This window comes from Tupaia chinensis, unplaced genomic scaffold, assembly GCF_000334495.1.
Source record: "Tupaia chinensis unplaced genomic scaffold, TupChi_1.0 Scaffold000231_1, whole genome shotgun sequence".
Classification (NCBI taxonomy): domain Eukaryota; kingdom Metazoa; phylum Chordata; class Mammalia; order Scandentia; family Tupaiidae; genus Tupaia; species Tupaia belangeri.
The window spans coordinates 400580-427908 of NW_006159706.1; the positions used below are offsets into that span (position 1 = coordinate 400580).

Consider the following 27329-nt stretch of genomic DNA (forward strand, 5'->3'; position numbering starts at 1 on the left):
TTGTGCACCGGAGCTTGCTATACTCTTTTCCCTCTTACTGCTCAGAGAACCAAGAAGAGCCAGTTACAGACATTCGCAGCTGAAGGGAATGGAAAAGGCCACTGGATTTAACATCCCCACTTTACAGATTAAGGAACTCACCACCACAAAGGTTAAATACCTTTTTGGGGTACAGTGTGGACCTGAATGGGCTGGTTCCTCTGCTGGTAGCCCCTCCTTGTGTTCCCTCCCCCACAAACACCCATTTCCCATCACGTTCCCCAAATGGCCAAAGGGAGAGGCTGGTGAGCTTATCTGTGAGTTTCCTCTAGACTCACATTTGCCCGCTGAACTGAACGCTCAGTTCAGACACAAGCTATTCTGAATGACAGGGTCATTCTCAGCACACGTTCGCTCAAAGAACATCCCAGACGCATAATATGTGAAAATTAAGAGGATTTTATTGACTTTTATATGTTCTTGGAGAAAACCATTCACATGTAAAAGTTTGACATTTGATATGAGATTTATGCACACTTCATTTTATATATAAATTTTTTAAATTTGTGAGACAGACATAATTTTTCTTGTCAACAGGACTTTCACATGATTACAGTCACAAAATTGGCACCCTATATTAAAAAACTAAATCAAACAGCTAGACAAAGAATGCAGCTTTAGGCCAATTTAAATCTCCACATGCACCCCCCCTTCATACATGATCCTGGGAATATCTGCTGTGAGCTTATTAAAATATTAACCAGAGAATGTCTGAGGTCACAAATAATTGTTTATAAAATAAAACCTCTTTTCTTAGTGCTGCTTTGTTTTGTATAGAAAAATATTACAAATAAAAATGAGTGCTATCCACGGTGCTCTTTTCGAAATCACACGTGATACACAGGTTCAGGCCGTCTGTTCCTCTCACATGGAGACAGCGCGACGCCCTGTGTGAGGACGACTCACTGACAATGTCCCTTGCCCACCACGACCAGCTCAGGAATGGCAGACTGCCTACTACGCTGACTGACTACACATGAGAGTGAGTTCAAACAGCTCGGGTATTGGGTACACTCGTAATTTGGCTCTATTCGACACTCTGAAAAACTGCTAGAGAAATAAGACAACATTGTTATGTCTTCCTGATACAAGAAATTTGTCTAAAAATCTGTGATTATACAAAACAGATTTGCCTTTTATAAAGAAATGGCTAATTTTTTCATGGTTGGATAATTCTAATTTTAACTCAAACCCTCTCTTCCCGGAGGGTGGAGGAGTGGTTAAGTACCATCAGGTCTAGTCTACAATCACAGGGCTGTTTCCCAGAGGGCAGAGCATGACGGCAATCTGTCAAACTAATAGCTTCCATTCTTGCGATTATGTAAATTTTAAAGAAAAGAGGTCTCTCGTAAGCTATATACAGCAGTTTCTATTTCAGTGTTTCTTTTTCACTTGATATACAATTAAAATTAATTCATGACAAATACTTGTCACAGAAATCTATGCAGGCACGTATAAATCCTATGGCTTTACTGGAGGGGTGAGGTCTTCAGTGGGATCATGATTCTGGATTCCATTTCCTGAATAAGTGGGACTGAAAATAGGATCAAGATTACTATGCTTGCTTTTTTCTCTGAACATGTTATACAAAATATATGCTGAGAACATTCAGAAGATGTGCTGCTTGATATGAGAACCAAAGTATCAGAAAATATAGGCCTGATCTCAGGCAGAAAGATATAAGCTAATCAATCAGAGATCGGGATGGGGACCAGCAGTTAGCGTAATGGCTATGTCGCTGAACTCCCATGTAGTCGACCACAGTTTGAGTCTCCTATCTGGTGGCTTAAACTCATGCCGGGCGCGTGTGCGTGCGTGCCCAAGATCCCAAGAGGAGAATGGAGGAGAAGGGATTGCGGCATGGCCATCCCCCCTGGGGGATGATTTCTTGCTTTCTGTCTCTCTGGCAAGCGCCAGCGCCCTATAGCAAAAACGTCTCTTAAAAAAAAAAAAATCTTAATACTAAATTTGAATGTGTCCATACAAAGGAACAATAAACTATACTTGTAAGGCTGTTACTACTGAGTAAGACCTGCCTTTGGAAATTGTGGGAACTAATGAAAAGTATAAGAGCAAGCAGCAAAATCACATACAATTATATGATTCTTTTTGAACTAAAAAAATAATTCTTACTTTATAGAGCAAATTACTTTTCTTGGTAGTGTATGTGTTTAGATTTTTTTTTTTTTTTTTGCTATAGGGCACATGCACTCACTAGAAAGACAGAGAGAGACAGAGAGACAGAAAGCGAGAAATTAACCTCCAAGGGAGATGGCCACGCTGTAGTTCCTTCTCCTTCATTCTCCTCTCGGGATCTTGGGCACACACACACCTGGTGTGAGTTTAAGCCACCGGGTTCGGGACTCAAGCCACGTTTGACTACATGGGAGTCCGGCAACACAGCTATATGCCAACTGCTGGTCCCGGGCCTAGATATCCTTGAAGTGCAATGTAGTTGGTATTTATTACCTCTATCAATGGCCATGGGTTGTAGCCAGCCCAATTATTTTCTTTTTGAGAGAGATTTTTGCTATAGGTCGTGTGTGCTCACCAGAGAGACAGAGAACAAGAAAGAATCCCCCAGAGGGATAGTCACACCACAATCCCCTCTCCTCCATTCTCCTCTTGGGATTTTAGGCATGCTCACACACACGCCCAGTGTGAGTTTTAAGCTGCCAGGTCTGGGGCTCGAAATGTGGTCAATTATGTGGGAGCCCAGCGATGAAACCATTATGCCATCTGCTGGTCTTCCAATTCTTTTCTTTATTTAAATTTAAATCTATCTATTTATTTATTTAAATATGACTGAGAGGGACAGAGCAAGACAGAGAGAGGGGAAGTGAGAAAACAAATTGCCAGATTGCCAGATCTGGGACTTGAACCATGGTCAGCCATGTGGGAGTCCAGTGTCCTTAACCATTACACGATCTGCTCACCTCCCAATTATTTTCTTAAAAAAAAAAAAAAAAAAAAAACCAAGCAAATGGGGTTTCATAATATATGTTGATGTATGTATACATGTATGCATATATATACATGATTACATATTGTATATATGGAGAGAGTTATCAAATTTCAACATTACTGGGAACCAGCAGTTAGTGTAATGGCTATGTCGCTGGACTCCCACATAGTCGACCATGGTTCAAGTCCTGGACCTGGCGGCTTAAAAACTCACGCTGGGCGCGTGTGCGTGTGTGCCCAAGATCCCAAGAGGAGAATGGAGGAGAAGGGATTGTGGTGTGACCATCCCCCCCGGGGGGGTGATTTCTCGCTTTCTGTCTCTATGTCTGTCTCTGTCTGGCGAGCGCACGTGCCCCATAGCAAAAACCTCTCCAAAAAAATTTTTTTTTTCAATATTACTTTTTTTAAAGAATTATTCTAACTTTATTTATTAATTATTATTATTATTTATTTATTTTCCAGTTTGACCAGAGAGAGACTGAGAGAAAGAGGGAAGCGAGAAAGGAAGCCATCAGGTCTGGGACTTGAACCATGGTTGGCCATGTGGGATTCCTGCACCCTTAACCATCACGCCACCCGCCAGCCCCTCCACATCACTTTTTAATGGATGTATTAAGTTAGAAAAAAATTTTATTTGTGTCATAAATTTTCAGAGAACATAGAAATCTGCAAAAAGAGAAACATAACATTTACAGTTCCCAAGGGCCTAAAATTATACTGACAACAAACATCATACAGGAAAGGTGCCATATTCTTTAGCGAAAAAAAAACCTGAACTACCTTTCTTTCTTCCAGCTTATAATTCACCATCCTTACAACATACTATTTTAAAATAATATACACAGAGAATTAGCTTCAGGGTGAAGGAACATAATTGAAACAGTAAGATAATAAGAAACAAATACTTCACTCATTGAAGTATTACCTGTGTAGTAGACCAATTCTTCCCAGCCATGTTTATGCCACGCTGCATTCCGTATATCTTCCCTGGTCTGAAGATCCTTATAAGCTTAAAAATAACCACATAGAAGCAAGACTTAAGTCCAACATAATGCTCTACATTCCACTAGTATGCCCAGTAAGGTACTGGTTCAGCTGGTCATCAAGTGTTTATTTATTTAAACTTATTTCTTATTATTCTTATCATTTAAAAAATTGGTTATAGGCACATGCACTCACCAGAGAGAGATGAGAGAGATAAAGTGAGAGAGGTAGAAAGCGAGAAAGCAAGCCGCCAGGTCTGGGACTAGAACTGTGGTCAGCTATGTGGGAGTATAGGACCCTAACCATCATGACACCTGCTGGCCCTGGTCATCAAGTTTCTTTTTTTTTTAAACAGTTTCTTTTTTTTTAAACGAATTATTTAATTTTATTTATTCATTCATTTATTTTAATTTGACCACAGAGAGACAGAGACAGAGAGAGAGAGAGAGAGAGAGAGAGAGAGACATTTTTAAGCCCTGGAACTGGGACTCGAACCATGGTCAGCCATGTGGGAGTCTAGCAATCCTAACCACCACGCCACATGCCGGTCCCAGGTCATCAAGTTTTTTTCAGAGACTATTTGGAGTTTCTAGTCCTGAGCTAGGAAAATTATGAGCTGGTTATGCGAGCAAAATTATGTTAAGGCCTTGTGGGAGCAGCAAAATGATAGTCTAGTGAATACAAGATCTATTTTTACAAACCAAGTGAATGACTTCAATAACATGTTAAATCCATAGCCAGAAATAGTCAGGCTACAAAGTAACAAATCAAATTCAATTCTGTTCAACATTTATAAAGCACTACACCAATCTGGGCAAGAGACTACGTTTGCTGCAGTGGAGAACAGAAGGAAACATATAGATGTTCCTCAACTTGGGAAGAGCTTCTGTCCCTATAAACCCACTGCAAACTGAAAACATCAGTATGTCCAAAAGGCCACGACCCGCACCCAGCCTCGGCCAGCCTGGGTCATGGGTACACATTCAGGGAGATCTCTGGATGCTAACTAGAAACCTTCCCACGTGGGCCTGCCTCGCAGAGCACCATTTTACCACTGCACTACTATCTGGCCCGAGAAGGCTTTCTAAAGGTGGCATTTGAACACTGGCCACGGAGGTGCAGCAGTAACACAGCACTCTATGATTAAGGATCCACATGAGAAGGTCCTAGGTGTGCATCCCAAGGTGTCCTGCAGCAGTAGCATGCCTGTGATTTGGGGTGGCTAACTAGGGTGGACTGTGGTGTGAGGACCCTGTTGGGGATACCTGTCTCTCTTTCATGGAAGAAATCAGGGAAGGAGGGAGGGAGAGAGAGGAGAAAAAAGGGAGGGAAGGAGAGGGTGGGAGGGAGGGAGAATAAAAAAGAATGCACACAGGGTGTGGTGAAGCTAGGCCCTGGGGGTGGGTGGGCAGGGGCAGCCCAGCGCTGGGGTAAAGGGAAGGAGTGTGGGGCTGTGATGGAATGAGCTCTGGAGGCAGACGTGCTGAGACCTGAGCCTGGCTCAGCTACAGAACAGCTGGGGGCTTGGGGTGACTTACTGCCATCTGTGAGCACAGGCATCTCAACTGTGCTGAGCGGTGGTAAGGACTACAGGCGATGCAGAAAACGCTGAAATAACCAACACACTAGAGGGGCCTCATGAATGTTGATTCTTTCTTTAAAAAATACAGAAACCTGGGACCAGCAGATGACATAATGGTTACATCGCTGGACTCCCATGTAGTCAACTGTGGCTAGAGTCCCCAAACCAGAGGCTTAAAATTCATGCTGGGCATGTGTACGTGTGTGCTCAAAATCCTAAGAGGAGAGTGCAGAAGGACTGCAGTGTGGCCATCCCCCCTGGGGAGTAATTTTTCGCTGTCTCTCTGGTGAATGTAAGCATAGCAAAAAAACCTCTCAAACCGCCCCCCTCCCCCCCAAAAAAAACACCCAGACACCTGAGGGTGCGTTTTGGAGCAATCTAGAATTCACTTCTGCCTGTCTTGACATCTTTTTCTCTATAGCAGAAGGTGGACAGTGGACACGTGGGACACTGCCTGCAGGCAACAGCAGACACCTTGGTGTGAAAGGAAGGTAGAGAAGAGGCCTACCCAAGGAAAAACTATGTGCTGAGGCCTGGCCACTCTCAACGCCCAAAGCGGGATGTTGCTCCTGGCTCCTGCGCCCTGGCATGGAGGAGTGTGTTGGCCAACTCCTCCCCACCTTTCTGCTGCTCTATGAGGTGTGCAGTCCTCCCCACAGGGCAGAATCTGATCCGCCCAGGATCCGTGCTCTCCATTAGAGCTCTGCTGCTCACGCCCTGGTACCTGCCTCCTGGCAATTCCAGCTCCTTCTGGGAGTCCTGATCCAGGTGCCGACAGGGACAGAATGCATACCTGACTTAACCCCCACTCAGGAGCCAAAGCCTGAGGTGACAGGTGGGCCTCTCTTCATCAGGTCCTGGCCCACCAAGTACCCATGCTCATTTACGCAAGAGAGTGCCTAGGGGGGTGACCACCTCCACCCCAGGAGGGAGAGAGTCTGGCTTCTCAGTTTATACCCTCTGGGCAGAACACGAACTACATTTGAAATAGTAAGAGATACTTCACCCGACCTCAAACCCCTAAGGTTTTTGCTTTTTAATGCTAGAGGGTGTATTTGCTGCCAGAGAGAGAGAGAGAGAGAGGGAGAGAGAGAGAGAAAGAGGGAGGGAGAACTCCCAAATGGGGGAACGTCATGCCGGGCAAGCCCTTCTCTATCTCTTCATCCCACCAGGGTATTTCAGGCACACGCGCACACATCCAGCATGTTTTTCAAGTCCCTGGGTCCAGGATTCAAACCGCAGCTGGCCGTGTGGGACCCAGTTCCCAATGCATACAAATTAACCACTGTGTTATGGGTAGTTCCTCCGAACGGTTAAATTACATGTACCAATATTGCAAAAGGCAGGGATATATAGAACACATTTAAATGTTTCTAAACCTACTACATTTGAAAACTCAGACATTTATAGGATGTAATCTCAGCTAGCCAGAAAACCAGTCCCTGGGATGCTGGGCCCACCCCTTGGTGTTCTGTGGAGCTAAAGGGTCACTGCTAGCCTGTTACTCTGGAGCTGGGAGGAGTGCAGTAGCCCTGGGAACTGGAGGACTTCCAGCTAAGTAAAGGAGCAGTGATCGCTGGGAGTGAGCATGGGGGTCTCTTCCCAGATCCTGCGGAGGCGGAGGGTTCCAGGAGCACAATGTGAATATGACTTTGCCTTAACACTGCTAACATCGAGACATGTTTCTGGTAGCTTTTCCCGCCCAGCCAGCCTGCGTTATTCAGCTTCCTGAGGACTTGCTGTAACTTCCCACTCTCCCTGCCCTTCCTTTCCTCCTTCACCTGTCGGTTCCCTCTAGATCCTGAAGGCCAGCTCACATCCTGTGCTTTCCCTGACCCTCCCCAAGTACAAGTAACTTCATATCCCTTTAAGTGGCCCTGAACACCTCCGCGTTATTGATCACACATCACCTCACGCCATGTTTGTCTTCTTCAGCATGAGGCCTGTCATTCTGATCTTTATAAACCCTGTCGTGCTAACATACAGGGCAGGCAGGTCACACACCTTGGTGGGACCGGATAGGTCAAATCAAACCCTCCCAGTTAACTGGTATGGTCGGAAATGAGTTATACTTTAACTTGAAAAGGCTTTCACGAATGTGCCCAGAATGTACGGGTGGTATCGCACCGAGCTATTACGGAGGCCCAGGTCCTATTCTAGTGCGGGGAGGGGCACAAATAGCCACGGATGTGACAGCTGGTGCCACACATGGCTCTGGGGGCTCAGCATGAGAGGGAGCTTCACATGGAAAGGGGTGACATGGCACAGGCCTCGAAAGATACCAAAGGTGGTGAGAAAAATAGCAGGTGGGGATGGAAAAGGTGAGCGATGGGTTTTCTGGGAAGGCGGAGCCACACTCCTCAAGGCAGTGGTGAGGGCATGCGTGCAGGGTAACCAGAGGTGGCTCTGAGGGAGCCGTGGAGCCGTGGAGCAGGATCACCGTGAGAGGTGCTGGGCTCGCCATCCTCCTCCCGTGTTGCTAGCTGCACCCTTTCCTCCTCCCCCAGGGGCCCGCTCTGATAGCCCCTAGAAACATGCCACGATCTGTGGACCCGTCACTGCTGACCTTAGTTCCACACAGCCCAGCACTGCCGTCCATCTGTGATGTTCAGATTTGCCATGGTGTTTAAAGTACTGACTGGAGGGGCTGGCAGGCGGCACGGCGGTTAAGGCAGCTGGATTCCCACGTGGCTAACTACGGTTTGAGTCCTGGATCCGGCGGCTTGAGAATCATGCTGGAAGCATGTGCATCTGTGCCCAAAATCCCGAGAGGAGAATGGAGAAGGGATTGCAGTGTGGCCATGCCCTCTGGGGATGATTTCTCATTCTTCCCTCTGTCTCTCTCCAGTGAGTTCACATGCCCTATCACAAAAACCTAAAAGAAAAAAAGTTACTGACTCAGGTCTGCTCTATTGCCTAGTAAAATTCACCCAGTGATGGACTCTTAAATCCCAATAACTCAGAAAGGAAGAAAAAAACTACATACCCCAAAGATGATGCACCATATACAGCTGCCCGATCTGAGAGAAGAATCCTCCGACTGCTTCATTACTGTCCTGCCTGAAGCGAATGGCACGAGCCCTGGGAGAGGAGAACATTTAGGCTCTGAAGTAGGTACTGGAAAGGATCAGCAGGCTAACTGTCCTCCGTACTCAGGGCAAGTTGTTCAGAATAAAGAGTAATTATTCTTTAACATTTTCTTCAAATGATCAAAGCAATCAAATGATCTTGAATGTATGTAAAATATAAACGTACCCTCCTGTAGCTATCCTAGCCATTTTTGTGTGAAATAGTATTTAATGACGACTACTGAAGATATAAACAGCGACATGAGGACAAATGGTTGGACTGCTGGTTCTGCCAGAAAATGGGCAGAAGTTAGGATCTGTCAACATAAAAAGAACTGCGTCTTGGTGAACTCTGAGAGGCTGTGAGGGAAACCTGGACACTAAAGATGCCACAGGGGACTGTCTCCAAGGGACCCAGGGGCCATCCCTGAAGAATGGGGTTAAGACAGAGATGACGACTGTGCACCTTCAAAGCAGTCAGACAGCGAACTCCTGGGACACCTGCTCTGTCTATAATGGGAGTACTGCGGACGTGGAGCTTGCTGGCAGCATGCCATCACCACTGCCACCGGCACAGACGAGGTTGCCTCTTGTGTTTTTTCTTTCTTACCCGAGCAAACCATTCGGAAGAACCATCGGGCATTCATCATGTACTGGGTATGGAGGAAAGTGAGTACATACATTGTGTCTATTGTAAAAGGTGATTAAGCCAGTGAAGAATAAGCACTTGTCTTAACTTTCCTTTTTTAAGATTTCGGCTCTTTCATTTAAACATCCTGTTTCATACTTGCACCAGATACTTTATTTTTGTATTTAGTAATGCATCTGAATTCCTAAAGATGCCTATATTTCTGCAAAAGCAGTTTTCTAGAATCAAAGGTAAAAATAAAGGAACAGGCTTCAATGATGTAGGGAAGTCACTGGGAGCATAGTTGGGAGTTTATCAAGAGACTCCGGCACCACGGGCTACCCAGTAAACTTATCAATACTTCAGGCTCCGGCCTTAAGTGCCAGTCATGTCCGGGTCTCAGAGCTGACAGGACAGGGCAGGACAGATGGATGCTAGCTCATGTAAAAGAGCTGGAGGCATGAATAAGGGCGCCAGTCTACTACCTCCAGTCCAAGACAGAACTCTCAAGGGACATGATACTTGAGTTGACTTGACCAGGGCATTCTTTCCCTGGTGTAAACACAAAAGGAACTGAATTATAACATTTCAAAAGCTGGGGGAAGCTGGGGGTGGTGGCGGGGGAGGGTCTGCTGCAAGGAAGGACAACACTCTCAAGGTCACTTTGCACTCTGTTCTCACCCACCATGAGCTCAATACCATGGACGTTCCTCAGTGGTGAAGGAGGGATTTCTGGCTATTGCTCCCCGTGAGTTACCCACAAGTAAGGTCAAATTCTTTAACTTTCACATTCAGAATTAAGTGATCAATATCTTTTCCGAAATTACAGATCTGATAAATTACTGAAATTAAGTAAATCACCTTAGTGTGCATTCTAATTCTACTAACAAGGAAAAAAAAAAAAACTGTCTCTCATTGATAGTGATAAATATTCCAGATTATTCATTTCATTACATATTTTTCTAATTCAGTTATGGTAGGCAAAAAAAATATACTTGCCTTAGCCTGGTAATAATCAGAAGCATGTACTGAAGAGGAGGTCACCATCTTAAATTGATTATGTGTTCTATTAGTTAACTTCCTCATTTAGAATCATCCTTGGGTTTGTGGCATAAATTCTATTAAGTGAAGTGTAGCATTAGCTGCTTTGTTGAGCTATATTTACATACCATACAGTTCCATGACCTTTAGTACATTAACAGATCTGTGGAGCAATCACAACCCAATAGTGCTAAGATTCCTGTGCCCATCTGCAGTCACTGCACCCCGGTTCTCACCCCAGCTCCAGGCAACCACAGGGTCCTTTGCCTTCAGTTCTTTCACTCAACGTGTTTTTGAGATGCATCCACATTTGTAGCATGTATCAGTAACTCATTCCTCTTTTTTGGGTGGGGCGGGTAGAAGATACGTATACTCTCAAGAGAGAGAAGGAGACAGAGGGAAAGGGGAAAGCACATCTCTATGGGGAGAGGTCATGCCGTAATCCCCTCTCCTTCATTTCTTCCTCCTTTTGGGATTTTGGGCATGTATGCACATACACCTGCCATACTTAAGCCACCTGGTCCAGGACTCGAACCACACAGTCAGCCATGTGGGATCCAGCTGCCTTAACTACTGGGGCCAAGGAGCCAGCCCATTCCTTTTTATTGATGAGTTGTAGTCTACTGTGTGATTATACCAGATTGTTTATCTGTTCGTTTGCTGATGGGGATTTAAGTTTCCACTTGTTGGCTACTATGAAATAATGCTGCTTGGATGTATGCTTTTGTTTCTATTGCCAGAAGTGGATTTATATCTATCTGTAGATATCTAATGTCTATAGATAAGTAACCCGAGGTTTACTATTTTGAGGAACTGCTAGACTGTTTTCAAGTGGAATCTCACTGTAGTTTTACTTTGCATTTCCATAATGACTAAGAGTGTTTTTTTTTTTTTTTTTGGAGAGGTTTTTGCTATAGGGCGCGTGCGCTCGCCAGACAGACAGAGAGAGACAGAGAGACAGGAAGCAGGAAATCACCCCCCAGGGGGGGTGGCCACACCGCAATCCCTTCTCCTCCATTCTCCCCTCGGGATCTTGGGCACGCATGCGCATGCGTCCGGCGTTGAGTTTAAGCCACTGGGTCCGGGACTTGAACCGCGGTCGGCTACATGGGAGTCCAGCGACATAGCCATTACACTAACTGCTGGTCCCAAGAGTGTTTTTTTTAATGAGGAAGGATGTTAACTATCTTTTCACATGCTTATTAAGCAATCACACATTTTCTTTGGTGAAATATCTATTCAAATCCTTTGCCCACTTAAAAATGTTATTATTTATGTTTTTATTGAAGTAAAAATATACATAAAATTAAATGTACCTTTTTTTTTTTTTTTTTTTTAAGATGTTTGCTATAGGGTGTGTGTGCTCACCAGAGAGGCAGAAAGCTAGAAATCACCTCCAACGGGAATGGCCATGCCGCAATCCCTTCTCCTCCATTCTCCTCTTGGGATTTTGGGCATGCATGCACATGTGCCTGGCGTGAGTTTTAAGCCACAGGGTCTGGGACTCAAATCGTGGTCCACTACGTGGGAGTCCAGCGACATGATCATTATGACATCTGATAGTCCCTTTTCCTTCTTAATCTTTTTAAAAATGTTTTGTTATATGGCTCACACACTTGCCAGAGAGAGAGAGAGAGAGAGAAAGAGAGGGGGAAAGTCCCCCCCCCCCGGGGGGGGGGGGGCGTTGGCCACACCACAATCCTGTCTCCATTCTGCTCCTAAGATTTTGGGCACATATGCACATGTGCCTGGTAAGACTTTCAAGCTGCTGGGTCTTGGACCTGAACCACAGCGAGTCATGTAGGAGTCCAGTGCCTTAACCACCACATCATCTGCTGGTCCCTTAATCAACTTTTAAAAATAATCATTTATTGGGACCAGCAATTAGAGTAATGGCTATTAAACTGGACTTCCACATAGTCGACCACGGTTTGAGTCCCAGACCTGGTGGCTTAAACTCATGCCAGGCTCATGTGCGTGCGTGCCCAAGATCCCGAGAGGAGAATGGAGGAGAAGGGATTGTGGTGTGGCCATCCCCCCTGGGGGGTGATTTCTCGCTTTCTATCTCTCTGTCTCTCTTTGTCTGTCTGGTGAGCACACACGCGCCCTATAGCAAAACCTCTCAAAAAAATATAAATAAAATAATAAAATAATCATTTATTATTTATTATAATTTTAAAAAATTTGCTATAGTGCACACATGCTCACCAGTAGGAGAAAGAGAGAAGAGAGAGAGAAAGTGAGAACATAAGCTGCCAGGTCCAGGACTCAAACCAGTAGGCCATTTGGGAGTTCAGTGCCTTAACCATAACACCATTTGCTGGCCCTCCCCTTAATCATTTTTAGTGCACAGTTCAGGAGTGCCAAGTATTTTATACTGTTGTGTAACATATTTTGACTTTGCAAAACTGGAACTCTATACTCAGTAAATACCAACTCCCTCTTTCCCCTCCACTCAGCTTCTGGCAACTAGCTTTCTATCTGCTGTTTCTATGATTCTGACTACTTTGGATACCTCCTATAAGTAGAATCATATTGGGTTGTCAGAAGTCATAGCTTTAAAATCTGTCATGACTCTTTCGATGATTATTTGTCCTTTGTGACAGGCTTATTTCACTCAGCATAATGTCCTCAAGGTTCGTCTATGTTATAGCATATGTCAGGATTTGCTCCTTTTTCCTTCCCTTTTTTTTTTTTTTCAAATTTACTTATTTATTTTAAAATTTGACCAGAGGGAACGAGTGAGAGAGAGAAAAAGAAAGAGAGAGAGAAAAAGAAAAAGAAAGTGAGAAAGCAAGCTGCCAGGTCCGGGACTCAAACTGCGGTTGGTCATATGGGAATCTAGCACTCTTAACCGCCACACCACCTGCCAGCCCCTTCTTTCCTTTTGGGATGTTACTACTTTTTGGTTTTAATTTTCATTGATCTTATACTGAGTGATTTTCGGCATCTTTTCATAAGCTTCTTGGCCCTTCTCTTCATGGAGAATTCTCTATTGGAGCCCTTTATCCATTTTTAAATAAGGTTGTCTTATTACTGAGTTGTTAGATTTCTAAATATTTTCTGACAGTCTGTGATTTATAACTTCAAAATGATGTCCTTTGAAGTGTAAAAGCTTTTTTCTTAATTTCCAAAAGTCGCATGTGCTTGACAGAGAGACAGAGGAACAGAGAGAGGGCGAGAGGGAGAAAGTATTCCCAGGGAGATATGATGGTGCCACAATCTCTTTTCCTCAATTTCTCCATCCTGTCAGCATTTGGGACATGCACACACACGTGCCCAGCATGTTTGTCAAACTGGTCAGCCCTGTGGAATCCAGCTCCTTTAACTACTAGACTATGGGCCAGCTCCAAAAGTTTTACAATTTTTTTTTGGAGAGGTTTTTGCTATAGGGCACATGTATTCACCAGAAATAAAGAGATAGACAGACAGACAGAAAGCGAGAAATCACCACCTGGGAGGGATGGCCACACCGCAATCCCTTCTCCATTCTCCTCAGGATCTTGGGTATACACGCACATGCGCCTGGTGTGAGTTTAAGCCACCAGGTCCGGGACTCGAACCATGGTCGACTACATGGGAGTCCAGCGATATAGCCATTATGCCAACTGCTGATCCCAAGTTTTACAATTTTAATAAACTCTAATTAGTCCATTATTTTTTTCTCTACTGGTTAGTGGTTTTGTGTTATATCTAAGAACTCTATGACTAACCCAGGTCCTAAAAAGTTTCTCTTATGTTTTCTTCTAAAAGTTTTATATTTTAGTTCTTGCTTTTAGGTTCACCTTAATTTTTACATATAATTTGAAGTAAGGGTCTAAATTCATATTTTGCTATGAATATTCAGCTGTCTCAGCACTCTTTGTTGAAGACTATCCTTTCCCCACTAAATTGCCTTGGTCCATTTGTCAAAAATCAACTGCTGGCCCCCAGCAGTATAGTGGCTAGGGCACTGGACTGCTACAGAACCAACTGCAGTTTGAGTTCCAGACCTGCTGGCTTACCTTCTCACTTTCTGGTGAGTGTACATGCCCTGTAGCAAAATTTTTTTTAAAAAATAATAATAATGATAAATAAATATGGAATAAATTCTATAAAAAGTTATTAAAGAAAAATCAATTATTGGCCTTACAGCGATGGTGCAGGTGGTAGTGTGCTAAACTGCAGTGCTAGAAGCCACATGGCAGATTGCAGGTTCAGATCCTAAGTCAACCTGGAAACACACTGGGTGCACATGTGCCCAAGAGCCTGACATGCTGGAGGGCTGGAGAAGAGGACTACAGGTGTCTGTCTGTGTGTCTGTCTTTCTCTCATGTACACGTACACTAGCTCGCTCTCTCTGGTGAATAAAATAAATTTTAAAAACTTTTTTTTTTAAATCAATTGCTCATAAATATAAGGGTTAATTTCTGAATTTTCAATTCTGTTTCACTGATCTGTATGCCTATGCTTATGCCAAGACTACAATGTCTTGATTACTCTAGCTTTATAGATGGTTTTAAAATCAAGAAATATGAGTCTTTCAATTTTGTTCTTTTTCAAAATTGTTTTGGCTATTTTGGGTGTTCTGCATTTTTAAAGCCTTTCTAGATTTTGACAGAGATTGTGCCGAATCCATAGACCAACTTAGGGAACAACTGATCTTTTGTTATCAAATAAAGAAAAAAAAAAAAAAGCAACCATATCATTGAGGTGCTCTGTTTATGTGACAAATGCAATGTTTCAGGAAAGATAATATATAAGAAGTACATGAAGTAACCCCAGTCAGTATTAGTACTGTATAAAAATTAAAAAATAAAATAATAATCATAATAAAGAGTTCCTATCCTTTAGGGATATATTCTGAAATATTTATGGATAAAACAGGGTCAGCTGGCATTTAATTCCAAATAATCTGGGTTGGGAGAACCCATGGTGGTATTCTCTCTGGCTTTTTTTTTTTGGAGAGATTTTCACTGTAGGGCGCGTGCGCTCGCCAGACAGAGAGAGACATAGAGACAGAAAGCGAGAAATCACCCCCCAGAGGGGATGGTCATGCCGCAATCCCCTCTCCTCCATTCTCCTCTCGGGATCTTGGGCACGCACGCACATGCACCCGGTGTGAGTTTTAAGCCACCGGGTCCGGGACACGAACCGCGGTCGACTATGTGGGAGTCCAGCGACATAGCCATTACGCTAACTGCTGGTTCCCCTATTCTCTCTGGTTTTTATACAACTCAAAAATTTCATAATAAAAGCACCTAACCAAACAAGAAGGTAAGTCAAGTCATGGCATCATCTTCATACTTTCTTCTAGAATCAATAGTATGGCCTAAAGTAATTAACAAGACTTATGAATGTACCATTCTGTAATATACTCACCAGTAATTGCCCCATTCAATCATGGTTCCTGGCTGAAAAGAGATTTAGATTTTGATTAGTTGGTTCTTCAGTTAAAAAAAAAAAAAGAAAAAATGAAGCTAGCAGTATAAATGTATCAAGTGACAAAACTAAACTGAAAAATGAACTCTCATAATGTGGAATGTAACAAAACATTATTATCCATTGTGTTCCTATCCCATAAATGGGAGTAGTATCTACAGTGTCATACAAGAGACTACACATATACAATGTCAGTCATTTTCGGCTTCAAACCATAGTTAGACCCATCTTTTAGGCTCTGAAGTCATGATTAAACTGTGGGTACCCATCCATACTTTGTTGTGAAATTTTAAAAAACGAATTTCACAAAATTCTATCTAGTTCAGTTTAATGAAGACATCACTCCATTTTTCCATTATAAAGGTGATTATTAGATCACATAGATCTACTTTCTACTTATATGCATCTTCAGTTATGGGAGAGATTTTCACTGTAGGGTGCATGCGCTCGCCAGACAGACAGAGAGAGACATAGAGACAGAAAGCGAGAAATCACCCCCCAGGGGGGATGGTCATGCCGCAATCCCTTCTCCTCCATTCTCCTCTCGGGATCTTGGGCACGCACGCACACGCACCCAGCGTGAGATTTAAGCCACCGGGTCCGAGACGCAAACCGCGGTCGACTATGTGGGAGTTCAGCGACATAGCCATTACGCTAACTGCTGGTTCCCATTATATGCATCCTTTTTAATAATGCTGCGGCCTAGTACTTTCTTTTAGCACTCACTAGATAAACATGTAGAAAGTGTTATTAAATATCACTTCTTTTTATTCTTACAGTGCTTTATAATTTGTTCAATAGTCACAACGTTTCTTAGTTACTCTAGTTTAGCCACAATAGATACTATACAAGGGGTCTTCCAAAAGTTCAAGGAAAACATATTATGAAGAAACTATGTGGACCAGCAGTTGGCGTAATGGCTGTGTCTGGACTCCCACGTAGTCGACCGCGGTTCGAGTCCTGGACTCAGTGGCTTAAACTCATGCCGGGCGCGTGTGCGTGTGTCCCCAGGATCCCGAGGGGAGAAATGGAGAAGAAGGGATTGCGGCATGACCACCCCCCCTGGGGGGTGATTTCCTGCTTTCTATCTCTCTCTGTCTGTCTGGCGAGTGCACGTGCCCTATAGCAAAAACCTCTCAAAAAAAAAAGAAACTATGTGTGGATTTCAAACAATTTTGCACCAAAATAAATCTGTACTAAACCTGTAATATCTAAACAGGATCTAAGATAAGACATTAGTCAGAAATGAAAATGAGCTCCCAACAGAGCCATGTGAATTACCCTACATTTGAGAGGATTTTGAGAAAGTCAGCTGAAGCATTAAAAAAAAAGAAAAGAAAAAAAAGAAAAAAAAAAGGTAGGAAACCTTCACCAGAGTCCTTCTCCATCATGGCACCACTTCTGTTCATTCCTCTCACCAAAAAAGGACATTCTGAGAGTGCTGATGGGACATCACTAGGCATCTACCTTACGGTTCTGATTTGGCTCCTTCTGACTGGTTTTTGTTCCTTAATCACAGAAAGTCTTGAAAGGGCACCCATTTCTCTTTAATTAATAATGTAAAAAAGACTGCAATGACATGGTTAAATTCTCAGGACCCTCAGTTCTTTAGGAATAAACTAAATAACCAGTATTATAGCTTACAAGTGTCTTGAATTTGATAGAGCTTATATTAAATAAAGTTTAAATCTTTCACCGTTTTAAAATTCCATTTTTCATAAATTTTCTGAAGTCCCCCGATATATTATACCAAGACTTGCACTTCAGGTCTTAACACTTAAAAACGAAAAAATGGGGACCAGCAGTTAGTGTAATGGCTATGTCACTGAACTCCCATGTAGTCAACCGTGGTTCAAGTCCCGGATGCAGTGACTTAAATTCATGCCAGGCACGTGTGCGTGCGTGCCCAAGATCCCGAGAAGAGAATGGAGGAGAAGGGATTGCAGTGTGACCATCCCCCCGGGGGGTGATTTCTTGCTTTCTGTATGTTTGTCTCTGTCTTTCTGGCAGGCACACGTGCCCTATAGCAAAAACCTCTCAAAAAAAAAGGAAAAATGTCAAGACCAGCAGTTGGTATAATGGCTATATCGCTGGACTCCTGTGAAGTCGACCGCAGTTCAAGTCCCAGACCCAATGGCTTACACTCACGCCAAGCGCATATGCGTGCATGCCCAAGATCTGGAGGGGAGAATGGATTGCGGTGTGGCCATGCCCCCTGGTGGGGTGATTTCTCACTTTCTATCTGTCTCTCTCTGTCTTTCTGGCAAGCGCACATGCCCTATAGTAAAAACCTCTAAAAAAAAAAACCCGGAAAAATATCAAATAATAAACATTATACATAAGGTTATTAAAAAAGAGAGAGAATTTAATAGAAGAGAAGTAATAGGAAATAAAAAGAGAGAAGATGGACTGGACTGAGGAGAAAAGAAGTCAAATCTAAATACAATGCTAACCGCACATCGCAGGCTGTACACTCAAGTTCTGCTGTGAGTATTAGGTAGTGCTTGTTTCAGTACTCACCCTGAGCTGGTAAGACCTGAGTTCATATATATTCGGTCCTGACCGTGGGACAGGCTCATTCCAGAAACTGAATTCCAGTAGCAGCTGATTTTTTCTGGAGAGAAGCATGTTGCTTCTTGCTTTACGAAATTCTATAAATTCCTTTGGGTGAAAAAAATGTGCTCAAGAACTCTAATACGTTTACATAAGCCCACTTTATAATAAGCATTTTCCTACAGAGTACTACCATAAGTAGGGTAATGAATGATCTCAGCTGACCTGAGAAAATACTGCTTTACATCTGTCGAGCCAGTATAATGACTAAAAGTATTCTCTTTCACTTTGAAAAGTGTCTAGGTTTGGGGCGGGGGTGGGGAAAAAAAAAAAAAAGTGTCTAGGTTTAATGACAAATTGCATGGCTATCGTAATTATTTAAATGGCAGCATAAATAAATTTAATTTCCTACATTCCTGACAATGATTTTATATTAACAGAGGTGACATGGAGAGTGCAAAGCAACAGATCATTCAAAACTATATAAATTAACTCATATTTATCTGAGAATCTACGCAGAAGATTTTCTTTCCTAATGATATGTGGTTGTTAAAATTCTATGAGGGTCAGATGGTGGTGCAGCAGTAAAACAATACTCTGCAAGGCTGAGCCACCTGGGAAGGTTCCAGGTTCAAGCCCAGAGACTTCCCTGAGTATACTAGGCATCCATGTGTCCAACCAAGATCTGGGGTTGGCTGAAGTTGGGAATAGACTGCATCCTCAAGACCCTGTTGAAGGTGCTCTTGTGTTCATGGAAGAAAAGAAAGAAACAAGAAAAAAAATACCTCTACTAGCATACAACTACTAGTAAAGAAAGGGGTAGGACAGAAAAGTCAGCCCAAGAAAAAAAAAAAAAAAAAAAAAAAAGTATGTGGCTGACAGCTCTTAAACTAGACTGGAGTATTAGGCAATCCAGAACTGTGTCTACCATGCCAATGTATAGTTTCAAAGTATCAGCTTATCAGTTTTAAAGTAGAAATGAGTTTTAGGATAGAAACTATTGTTTCAATATTATTACAACTGGTTACTTTAAGTTTAAAACCAACTTTAAGAGTCCAAATAGGGCTGGTTCTATGGCCTGGTGGTTAAGGGAGCCAACCCCACATGGCTGATGACAAGGCTCAAATCCTGGACTTGGCAGCTTGAAAAATATGCCAGGAGAAGGCCAGAAGGTGGTGTAGTGGCTAAGGCACTGGATTCCCCAATAGCCAACTGTGGTTCAAGTCCTGGGCCTGGCAGCTTAGCTGGGTATGTGTACATACATGCCCAAAATCTGGAAAGGAGAATGGAGAAGGGACGGAAGTGTGGCCATCTCCCTTGCATGTGTGTATGTGTGTGTGTGTGTGTGTGTGTGTGTGTGTGTGTGATTCCTCACTTTCTCTCTCTCTGGAAAGTACATGTGCCCTATAGCAAAAAGCTCTCTCTCAAAAAAATTTAAATGTGCCAGGTGTGTATGTGTGTGTGCGCCCCAAATCCCAAAAAGATGGAGAAATGGAAAAGGGATTGGGGTATGACTATGTTCTATGGAGGGGTATTTCTTCCCTCTCCATCTCTGTCTCACTCTGGTGAGAGCACATGCCCTTTGGTAAATTTAAAAAAAGAGCCTAAATAAAATTTATACTAAAAAAACAAAAACAAAAACCAGTATAGTAACAAAAACTGATGACAGAAGCATCATTTAATTCTGTACTAACATCTACTATATCATTAGTCTGAGTAAGTAAATAGTTTTCAAAATCTTTACCTGATTTTCTCTGAGTTTATTCATGACCTCTGTAAGGGCTGGATAGCCTCCTTCATACCTCCAGAGGTGGACTGAAATGCATTTTAAAAGATAACACATTTAGAGTTTTCAAATTTTCTTACCTTGAAAATATTCTAGATATGCATAATGTTAATATAGTACAAAACTGTAACATGCAATGTATTAGCTTGAGTAATACCATAAAGTTTCAGTAATATCATAGAACCAAATATTAAAACCAGTGAAAAGATAGTTTTAAAAAAATTATTGAGAAAATTAAGTATAAAACTAGACTGAAACTTAGAAAACTTTGATGATAAAAACAAGCATTAAATTGGAAAATTACTTAAGTGGTTACAGTAAGACTTAAGGAAGAAGTGTTTGTTCCAAAGACTTCTGCTTCCTACCAGCTTGATCTTGCTCGCCATACCACGTGTTCCAAGTCCCCACCAAAGTACAAGGGTAATGTTTGTCTTCATTAATCTTTGGCAACACCTCTTGACTTAAAAGAGAAGAAATGGCAACACAAATAGTCAACAAAATTCTGCCATGTGAACTATACATAATCAATAACAAAGAAAAGGCCACCTATTCTGTGTTCTGGCAACTAACGTTAGAACATATTTATGATAAAATGGAACACGGAATGAACCTGTTAGCTGAATTCCGTTGTGCTCTAACACCCCGTTTATCTCTTAGGCTTCTTACATCCCAACTATCTATCAGATATAAGCATCTCATGTACTATTTAAAACAATAAAGATGAGTCAAAGGCCCCAAGATTCTAAGAACTTTTAGTCTATTTGCAATTTCAGGGGAAAAAACTTCTTAGAAATGTGATATTTATAAAAGATAAGTTCTTCTGGTTCCAAAAAACAGGAAGAATGCAAGACATAGTCAAAAAGAACGTGGAAGAAATAGGAAAGATGGAAAGGAAGAACGTCATGTTTCATTCGCAGAGAGGAGACAACAGAAGCAGCACAGCAGGCAGAGGCAGCAGTGGTGGAGAACAAGTGGGCCTTGAGGAAGGAGGAAGAGGACAGAGCTAGAACACAACACAGTCTGGAAGCAACCTCAACCTCCAACAGTCCCAGAGGGCATCAACGTAGCAGAAGAATCAACATTAAAGATACAATAAGCCGAATAAACTAGATTCTATTCAATTCAACCAGCTGAGAGGGTTCAAGAGGCATCACACAGTCTCACAGTGAACACACATCCACCAATTCTGCAGAATCCACTGTACAGCACTGGCAAAGGCACAACTGGGTCACGGCAGTGTACTGATCTTACAGAGAGGTCAGATCAGAGCGTGTTCCTTGGAAACCATCCAACGGTATACTAGATTTTAATGTATGGAAAAGGTGAATGGAAGAGAAATAACTGTCTTATGCCAAGAGAAAAGTGAAAACCTGTACACTTTCTGAATAGAAAAATTACGACAAAAAATACTGTACAGATTCAACAATGGATGCAAAAGGATATCAAGGGTCAGAAAAAGAATCTGTTCAAATTATTGGCTGACACTGAATGATACTAAGCTAGTGATCACCACCAAAACTGATACACATGAGTAGTTAACAGAGAAAAGCTCTGAATGGATCACAACTAACTGAAAAGCCACACATCTTTACAACCCAGTATATTGGTCACATCATGTGTATTTTTTGAAGGGTGGTGTTACTTTTCAAATTAAGATCTGATATTAGCTGTGTCTGATGCATAACCCATGAGTGTTCAGAAATAACATGGGATTGATGAAAATCAAGGGTGGGGAATGACAGATTTGGGTTTCCTTTTTGCCCTACGATGAACAGGAAGTAAACCACCTGAACTGAAGCCAGTGTAGAGGCAGAACCAATAAAGATGACTCAGGTAAGGTCTAGAAAGGGGTCAGGGGCCTGGCAAGTGAGGCCCAGGTCTTTCATTAATACAAAGTCACATGTGGATTTTTAGCCAATCGTCTTTGCAGGGGGCCCCAAACCTGCTCTTGGGAGCCCTGGCCTTACCTGAATGGAGGTTGTAAGGCAGGCAGTACTTGTACCCAGAACTGGATGGGCTGGGCAGAATCTCATTATTGGGGCCCCTAAAAACCAAGCAGGAGTTAAGTCTTTATGGTCTGGAAATGGGAAACTACTGAAAGTTTACAAGAGAAGAAAAAACATGATGAAAAAGAATACAGAACCCAAGCAGATCAGTCGAACAGAATTTGGGGTGATGGACTGCAGGGTGGGGTTAAGATACAGCTACAGCTTTGTACCCAGAAATGCAGGCAGAAGGGAGGTTACCTGGGAATGGGGCTTAAGAGGCTAGAAGATGATGAAGAAGGAAACAAGAACACAAAAATATGTCAAATGAAGACTGCACAGTACTTAATAACTAATCACAAAGAACCAAGGCAAGGGTTAAGTAAAACATGGTGAATGACAGGGACACAGAAGTTTGAAGAACAAGTGATTCTATGTACTGAGTTTGAAGCAACAGTAAGACATTCAAATACAAATATGAATAGACAGCCAGAAATCCAAGATAGGAGGTGAAGTGATTAAAGCAGGACAGAAAAGATAATCCAGGGAAACATTAGCATAGAGAAAACTTTTCTTTTATGAGAAGAAATGTAGAAATACGCATCTGCTTTGTTTGGGCATTTTTTAAATAAAGAGAAATGTGCTGAGGTGAGCAAAAAATTCTATGCTAATGTTACTTTTCACAAACCACCTACAAAATGAAACAATAAAAGATTTTTGCTTCTGAAAATTATGTTGATTCTGAAGACGTCATCTGCTTTCTCATGAAAATATCCAATGTTAAAGGTAGAAAAATAAAATACCCTTTCATTATATTTGCTCCTAACTAACCATTAAAATACTCTCCAAAACATTCTCCCTGTTAACTTAATTAAGAACTGATGAGCTTAACTCACAATTTAGTCTTTAAATTTACGAATTCTATAGGAGGGTGAGGACCTCAGATCATGTAACAGCCAGAGGACTTGGATCTGGAGAATGAAAGACTTGGGAAGAAGTCACAGCTATATTCAATTACATCTAGGACTTTCGTGTGGCCTAAGTTTTACTTAGGAGAAAAACTGAAAGCAATGGCGGTCACAGGAACATGAGTGCTAATTCTCAAAGCTGTCCGGAGATAAATTTGTTTATAAGGCAGTCAGGAAGGGCTAAAGAAAAGGACTGCAGCACTGGAGGAGTAGAAGCCTCGACAGCCCTGCCAGGGTCTTTCCGACCTCAGGAGTCTAGTAACATTCTAAAGTCTCACAGACCGTGTGATGGTTTAGCTGGAGGAGTGTTTAACATCAAAATGCCTTTGGCAATCCCAGAGTTCAGTTTAAGGGTCTTTAAGCATTCAGCTTTAGGGAAAGGATGAACTATCTCAGCTTTCAAGGGTTAGCTGAACCCGCAAATACTAAAATAATTATTTTTCCCCAAGTAAAGGATAGTCTGGTATACACACCAAATTTTGTTGTATGCTTCTAGGCATTCCGGTTTAACATTGTGAACTGAAACAAAAGAAAATCCAACGATAAACTTATGAACAAAGGAAAAAAAGTCAACCATGAAGATAGCAAACCTGTCACTCACACTGTAATTTGTACAGACTGCTTGTTTCCTTTTTGGCCAGGAGATTAGAGTGAGCATCTTTTCTTGGATCAACTTTCCGGACAAATAAGGATTTTAACCAGCTGTCTTCTCGAGGTCTGTTATTCGAAGATGTCAATCTCCTATGGAATAATAAATACGATAATTTGAGTCCAGCTAGAGATGCAAAGATTTCATTATCTTTAGGTAGTGTCACAATGCACACAGTTTCCACAAATCCATCAATCCTGTTTAGCAAATGTGCACTGAGTACCTACTCTAGGCATCGTTCAAAAACCTGGGCTTCCACAAGATGTCTGCTTCCCATTACATTCTAAACAGCAGGAACAGTGAACGTGTAAAAGTAAATTTAATTTCTCTCCTAAGAGAGTTTTCATGTTTATCTTTATAATTTAAAAAAAAAGTGTTATTATTAATTTGCACCTGTGTTCACTAGAGAGAGTGAAAGTGAGACAGCAAGTCACTAAGTCTGAGACTTGAACCCACAGTCAGCCACGTGTGAGTCCAATGCCTCAGCCACCATGCCATCTGTCGGCCCTTATCTTTATAATTTGTGTCGTTTATTTTTCCCCTCTCCAAAGCTATTTTTGACACAGAAAAAATATACAAGGATAGTTGGAGTCATCAAATTCATACAGACACAAAGCAGACAATGGTTGCCAGGGGACGGGGTTAGGGAGAACAGGGAATTACTGTTTAGTTGGACAGAGCTTCAGTTTGTAAAGAGGAAAAGTTCTGAAGATGGATGGTGAAGATGGCTATGCAATACTGCTTAATGCCATCAAACTGTACACTTCTAAGATGGTTAAACGTGGAAGGGACCAACAGAAGGTGTAATGGTTACGTCGCTGGACTCCCATGAGTCCTAAATCCAGCAGTTTAAAACTCACATCAGGTGCATGTGGGTACATGCCCAAGATCCTGAGAGGAGAATGGAGGAGAAGGGATTGCAGCATGACCATCCCCATGGGGGATAAATGTTAAAATTGTAAATTTTACATTATAGATGTTTTATCATAATTTTATAAAGATTTGATTTAGAAAGAGATAGTGGTGATGGTTGTCAACACCGTGAATGTATTATAATTACCACTAAATTATATACTACTAAAAAATGGGGGGAGGGGATTGACTTAAAGCCTGCCACCAGATGCAGCTGTATAAATGAAGTACATCAACTCACTTGCCACTCACTGATGGGGTCTTGATATGAGTCTATAAGCAATTGATTTTTTACGGTCTTTGTGCAAACTTCTCTAATGTTAATCGGTATTTTTAGCCACTCCCCAGTGCTAGCATCACTGCCTCAGTTTCACTTCAGATCATTAGCCGGTAGATTTTCATAAGGAACACGCAACCTAGACCTATCACATGAGCAGTTCACAACAGGGTCCATGCTCCTATGAGAATCTAATGGCACTGTTGACCTGAGGAGGTAGAGCTCAGGCAGTAAGTACAGATGAGGCTTTGCTTGCTCCCCTGCTACTCACCTGTTGTGCAGCCTGGTTTCTAACAGGCTACAGACCAGTCCTGGTACCAGTCCACAGCCCAGGAGTTGGGGACCTGTGGTCTATAGAATTCTAGATTGTAGTTCTGGAATCCACATGGCTGACCTCAGGTTCAGATACCCATGCTGGCCTGAAAACATGTTAAGCAAGCATATGTATGAGTGCCCAAGATCCTGAGGCTGGTCCTGAAACGAGAACTTTAAAAACGTTTTTTATCCCTAAACTAAAATAACTTTAGAATAAAGATTTTTAACTGTCATAAAAACCTAAGAGGGCCGGGACCAGCAGTTAGCGTAATAGCTATGTTGCTGGACTCCCATGTAGTCAACCATGGTTCATGTCCCGGACCTGGTGGCTTAAAACTCACGCCGGGCACGTGTGCGTGAGTGCCCAAGATCCCGAGAGGAGAACAGAGGAGAAGGGACTGCAGCGTGGCCATCTTCCCTGAGGGGTGATTTCTCGCTTTCTCTCTCTCTGTCTCTGTCTGGCGAGCGCACATGCCCTATAGCAAAAACCTCTCCAAAAAAAATAAATAAGTAAATGAAACATAAGAGGGCTAGCCCACAGTGTGGTGATTAAGGCAGCTGGATATCATATGGCAGACTATATAAGTTTGAATGTCAGACCCACATGTTGGAAAAAAACACCGGTGTGTGTGTGTATGTGTGTCCAAAATCCTGAAAGGAGGTAGAAATGGAGAAAGGACTGCTGTGTGACCGTTCCTGGTGGGTGACACTTTCTCGTTTTCCCCCTCTCTGTCTCTCTTTGGCAAGTGCACATAGCCTCTAGCAAAAGTAAAAAGACAGGGTGGAAAAGGGCATCAAGGAAACAAACCAAAAAACCACTTAACAGACAAAAATGAAAAGTTATCTGTTCATGATAATCTATACGGTAATATATATTTTTTTCATTTTTTGAGAGATTTTTGCTGTAGGACACGTGTGCTCACCGGAGAGATAAAGGGAGACAGAAAGCGAGAAATCATTCCCCAGGGAGGACGGCCAAGCCGCAATCCCTTCTCCACCATTCTCCTTTCAGGATTTTGGGCATGCACACACATGTACCCAGCGTGAGTTTAAGCCACCAGGTCCGGGACTTAAACCGCAGTCGACTATGTGGGAGTCCAGTGATATAACCACTTATGCCATCTGCTGGTCCCTATACGGTAATATCTCTGATTTGACTAATATGCACTATATTCATACTAGGGAAAAAAGTGTGTTGTACAATGTAAAGATGTACAGTGATTATATAGAAATAAAAAAGTAAAAAACAAAAAAAATCTAAGGATACAAACTTCGTTAACACATTATTTGCTAATATTCACCTTAGAAATGAATTCCCACTACATATGCTGTCAGATGAGGAAAACTGGACTGTAGTAATGAACTATACTTTAACCATGAATTTTTAAGTGCATGTTTAATTCCCATAGGCTTGCTAGTGGAAATACAAATTTATATAAACTCCCTAGAGGGCAATGTGGCATTATCTATATCAAAATTGAAACTGGATATGATTTTCAGCCCAATTACAGTTGTAGTTATCTCCTACAGGCATATTTAAACAAGTGCACAAAATGGAATGCACAGAAATGGTCATTACTGTTTCATTTCGGATTTTCTCCTGTAGAGGCAATTTTGATATCCACTAATGTGGATTGGTCAAATAAACTAGGGAATATCACAAGTTAGAAAATAAGATATCATTAACAAGAATGAGGTAGATCTACATGCACTATTGTGTTGGTATCTGAGATAAATTATGTGGAAAAATCAGGCACAGAACGAGACCATATATATACACACACAAAGCAAACTTTCTAAGGGTTAATCTGGGGGCCCACTGGTGGTGTAGTGGTTATGGTGCTGGACTCCCACGTGGCTGACCACGGTTTGAGTCCTAGATCTAGCGGCTTGAAACTCATGCCAGGTGCGTGTGCATGCATGCTTAAACTCCCGATAGGAGAATGGAGAAGGGACTGTAGCTCAGCCATTCACCTGGGGGGTGGTGATTTCTCACTTTTTCTGTTTCTCTGGTGAGCGTGCATGTCCTATAGTAAAAGTCTCTCCCAAATAAATAAATCAAAAGTATGGGGCCAGCTGGTGGCATGGTGGTTGCAGCATTGGACTTCCACATGGCTGACCGTGGTTCAAATCCCAAACCTGGTGGCTTGCTTTCTC

At 42.3% G+C, this 27329-nt stretch overlaps 1 protein-coding gene across 1 annotated transcript; it reads right to left on the reverse strand.

Annotated features, from left to right (window-relative positions):
• Positions 1-830: 830 nt before the first annotated feature.
• NIPSNAP2 (nipsnap homolog 2) lies at positions 831-23760 on the reverse strand (the record flags this gene model as incomplete). The annotated part of the gene is given in 9 exon segments (XM_014587688.2): positions 831-1573; positions 3929-4012; positions 8556-8650; positions 15668-15699; positions 18248-18388; positions 20025-20095; positions 20432-20526; positions 23493-23538; positions 23621-23760. Coding segments are annotated over 9 exon segments (769 nt in total), but the record flags the coding sequence as incomplete, so codon positions are not given.
• Between the last annotated feature and the right edge of the window lie 3569 nt (positions 23761-27329).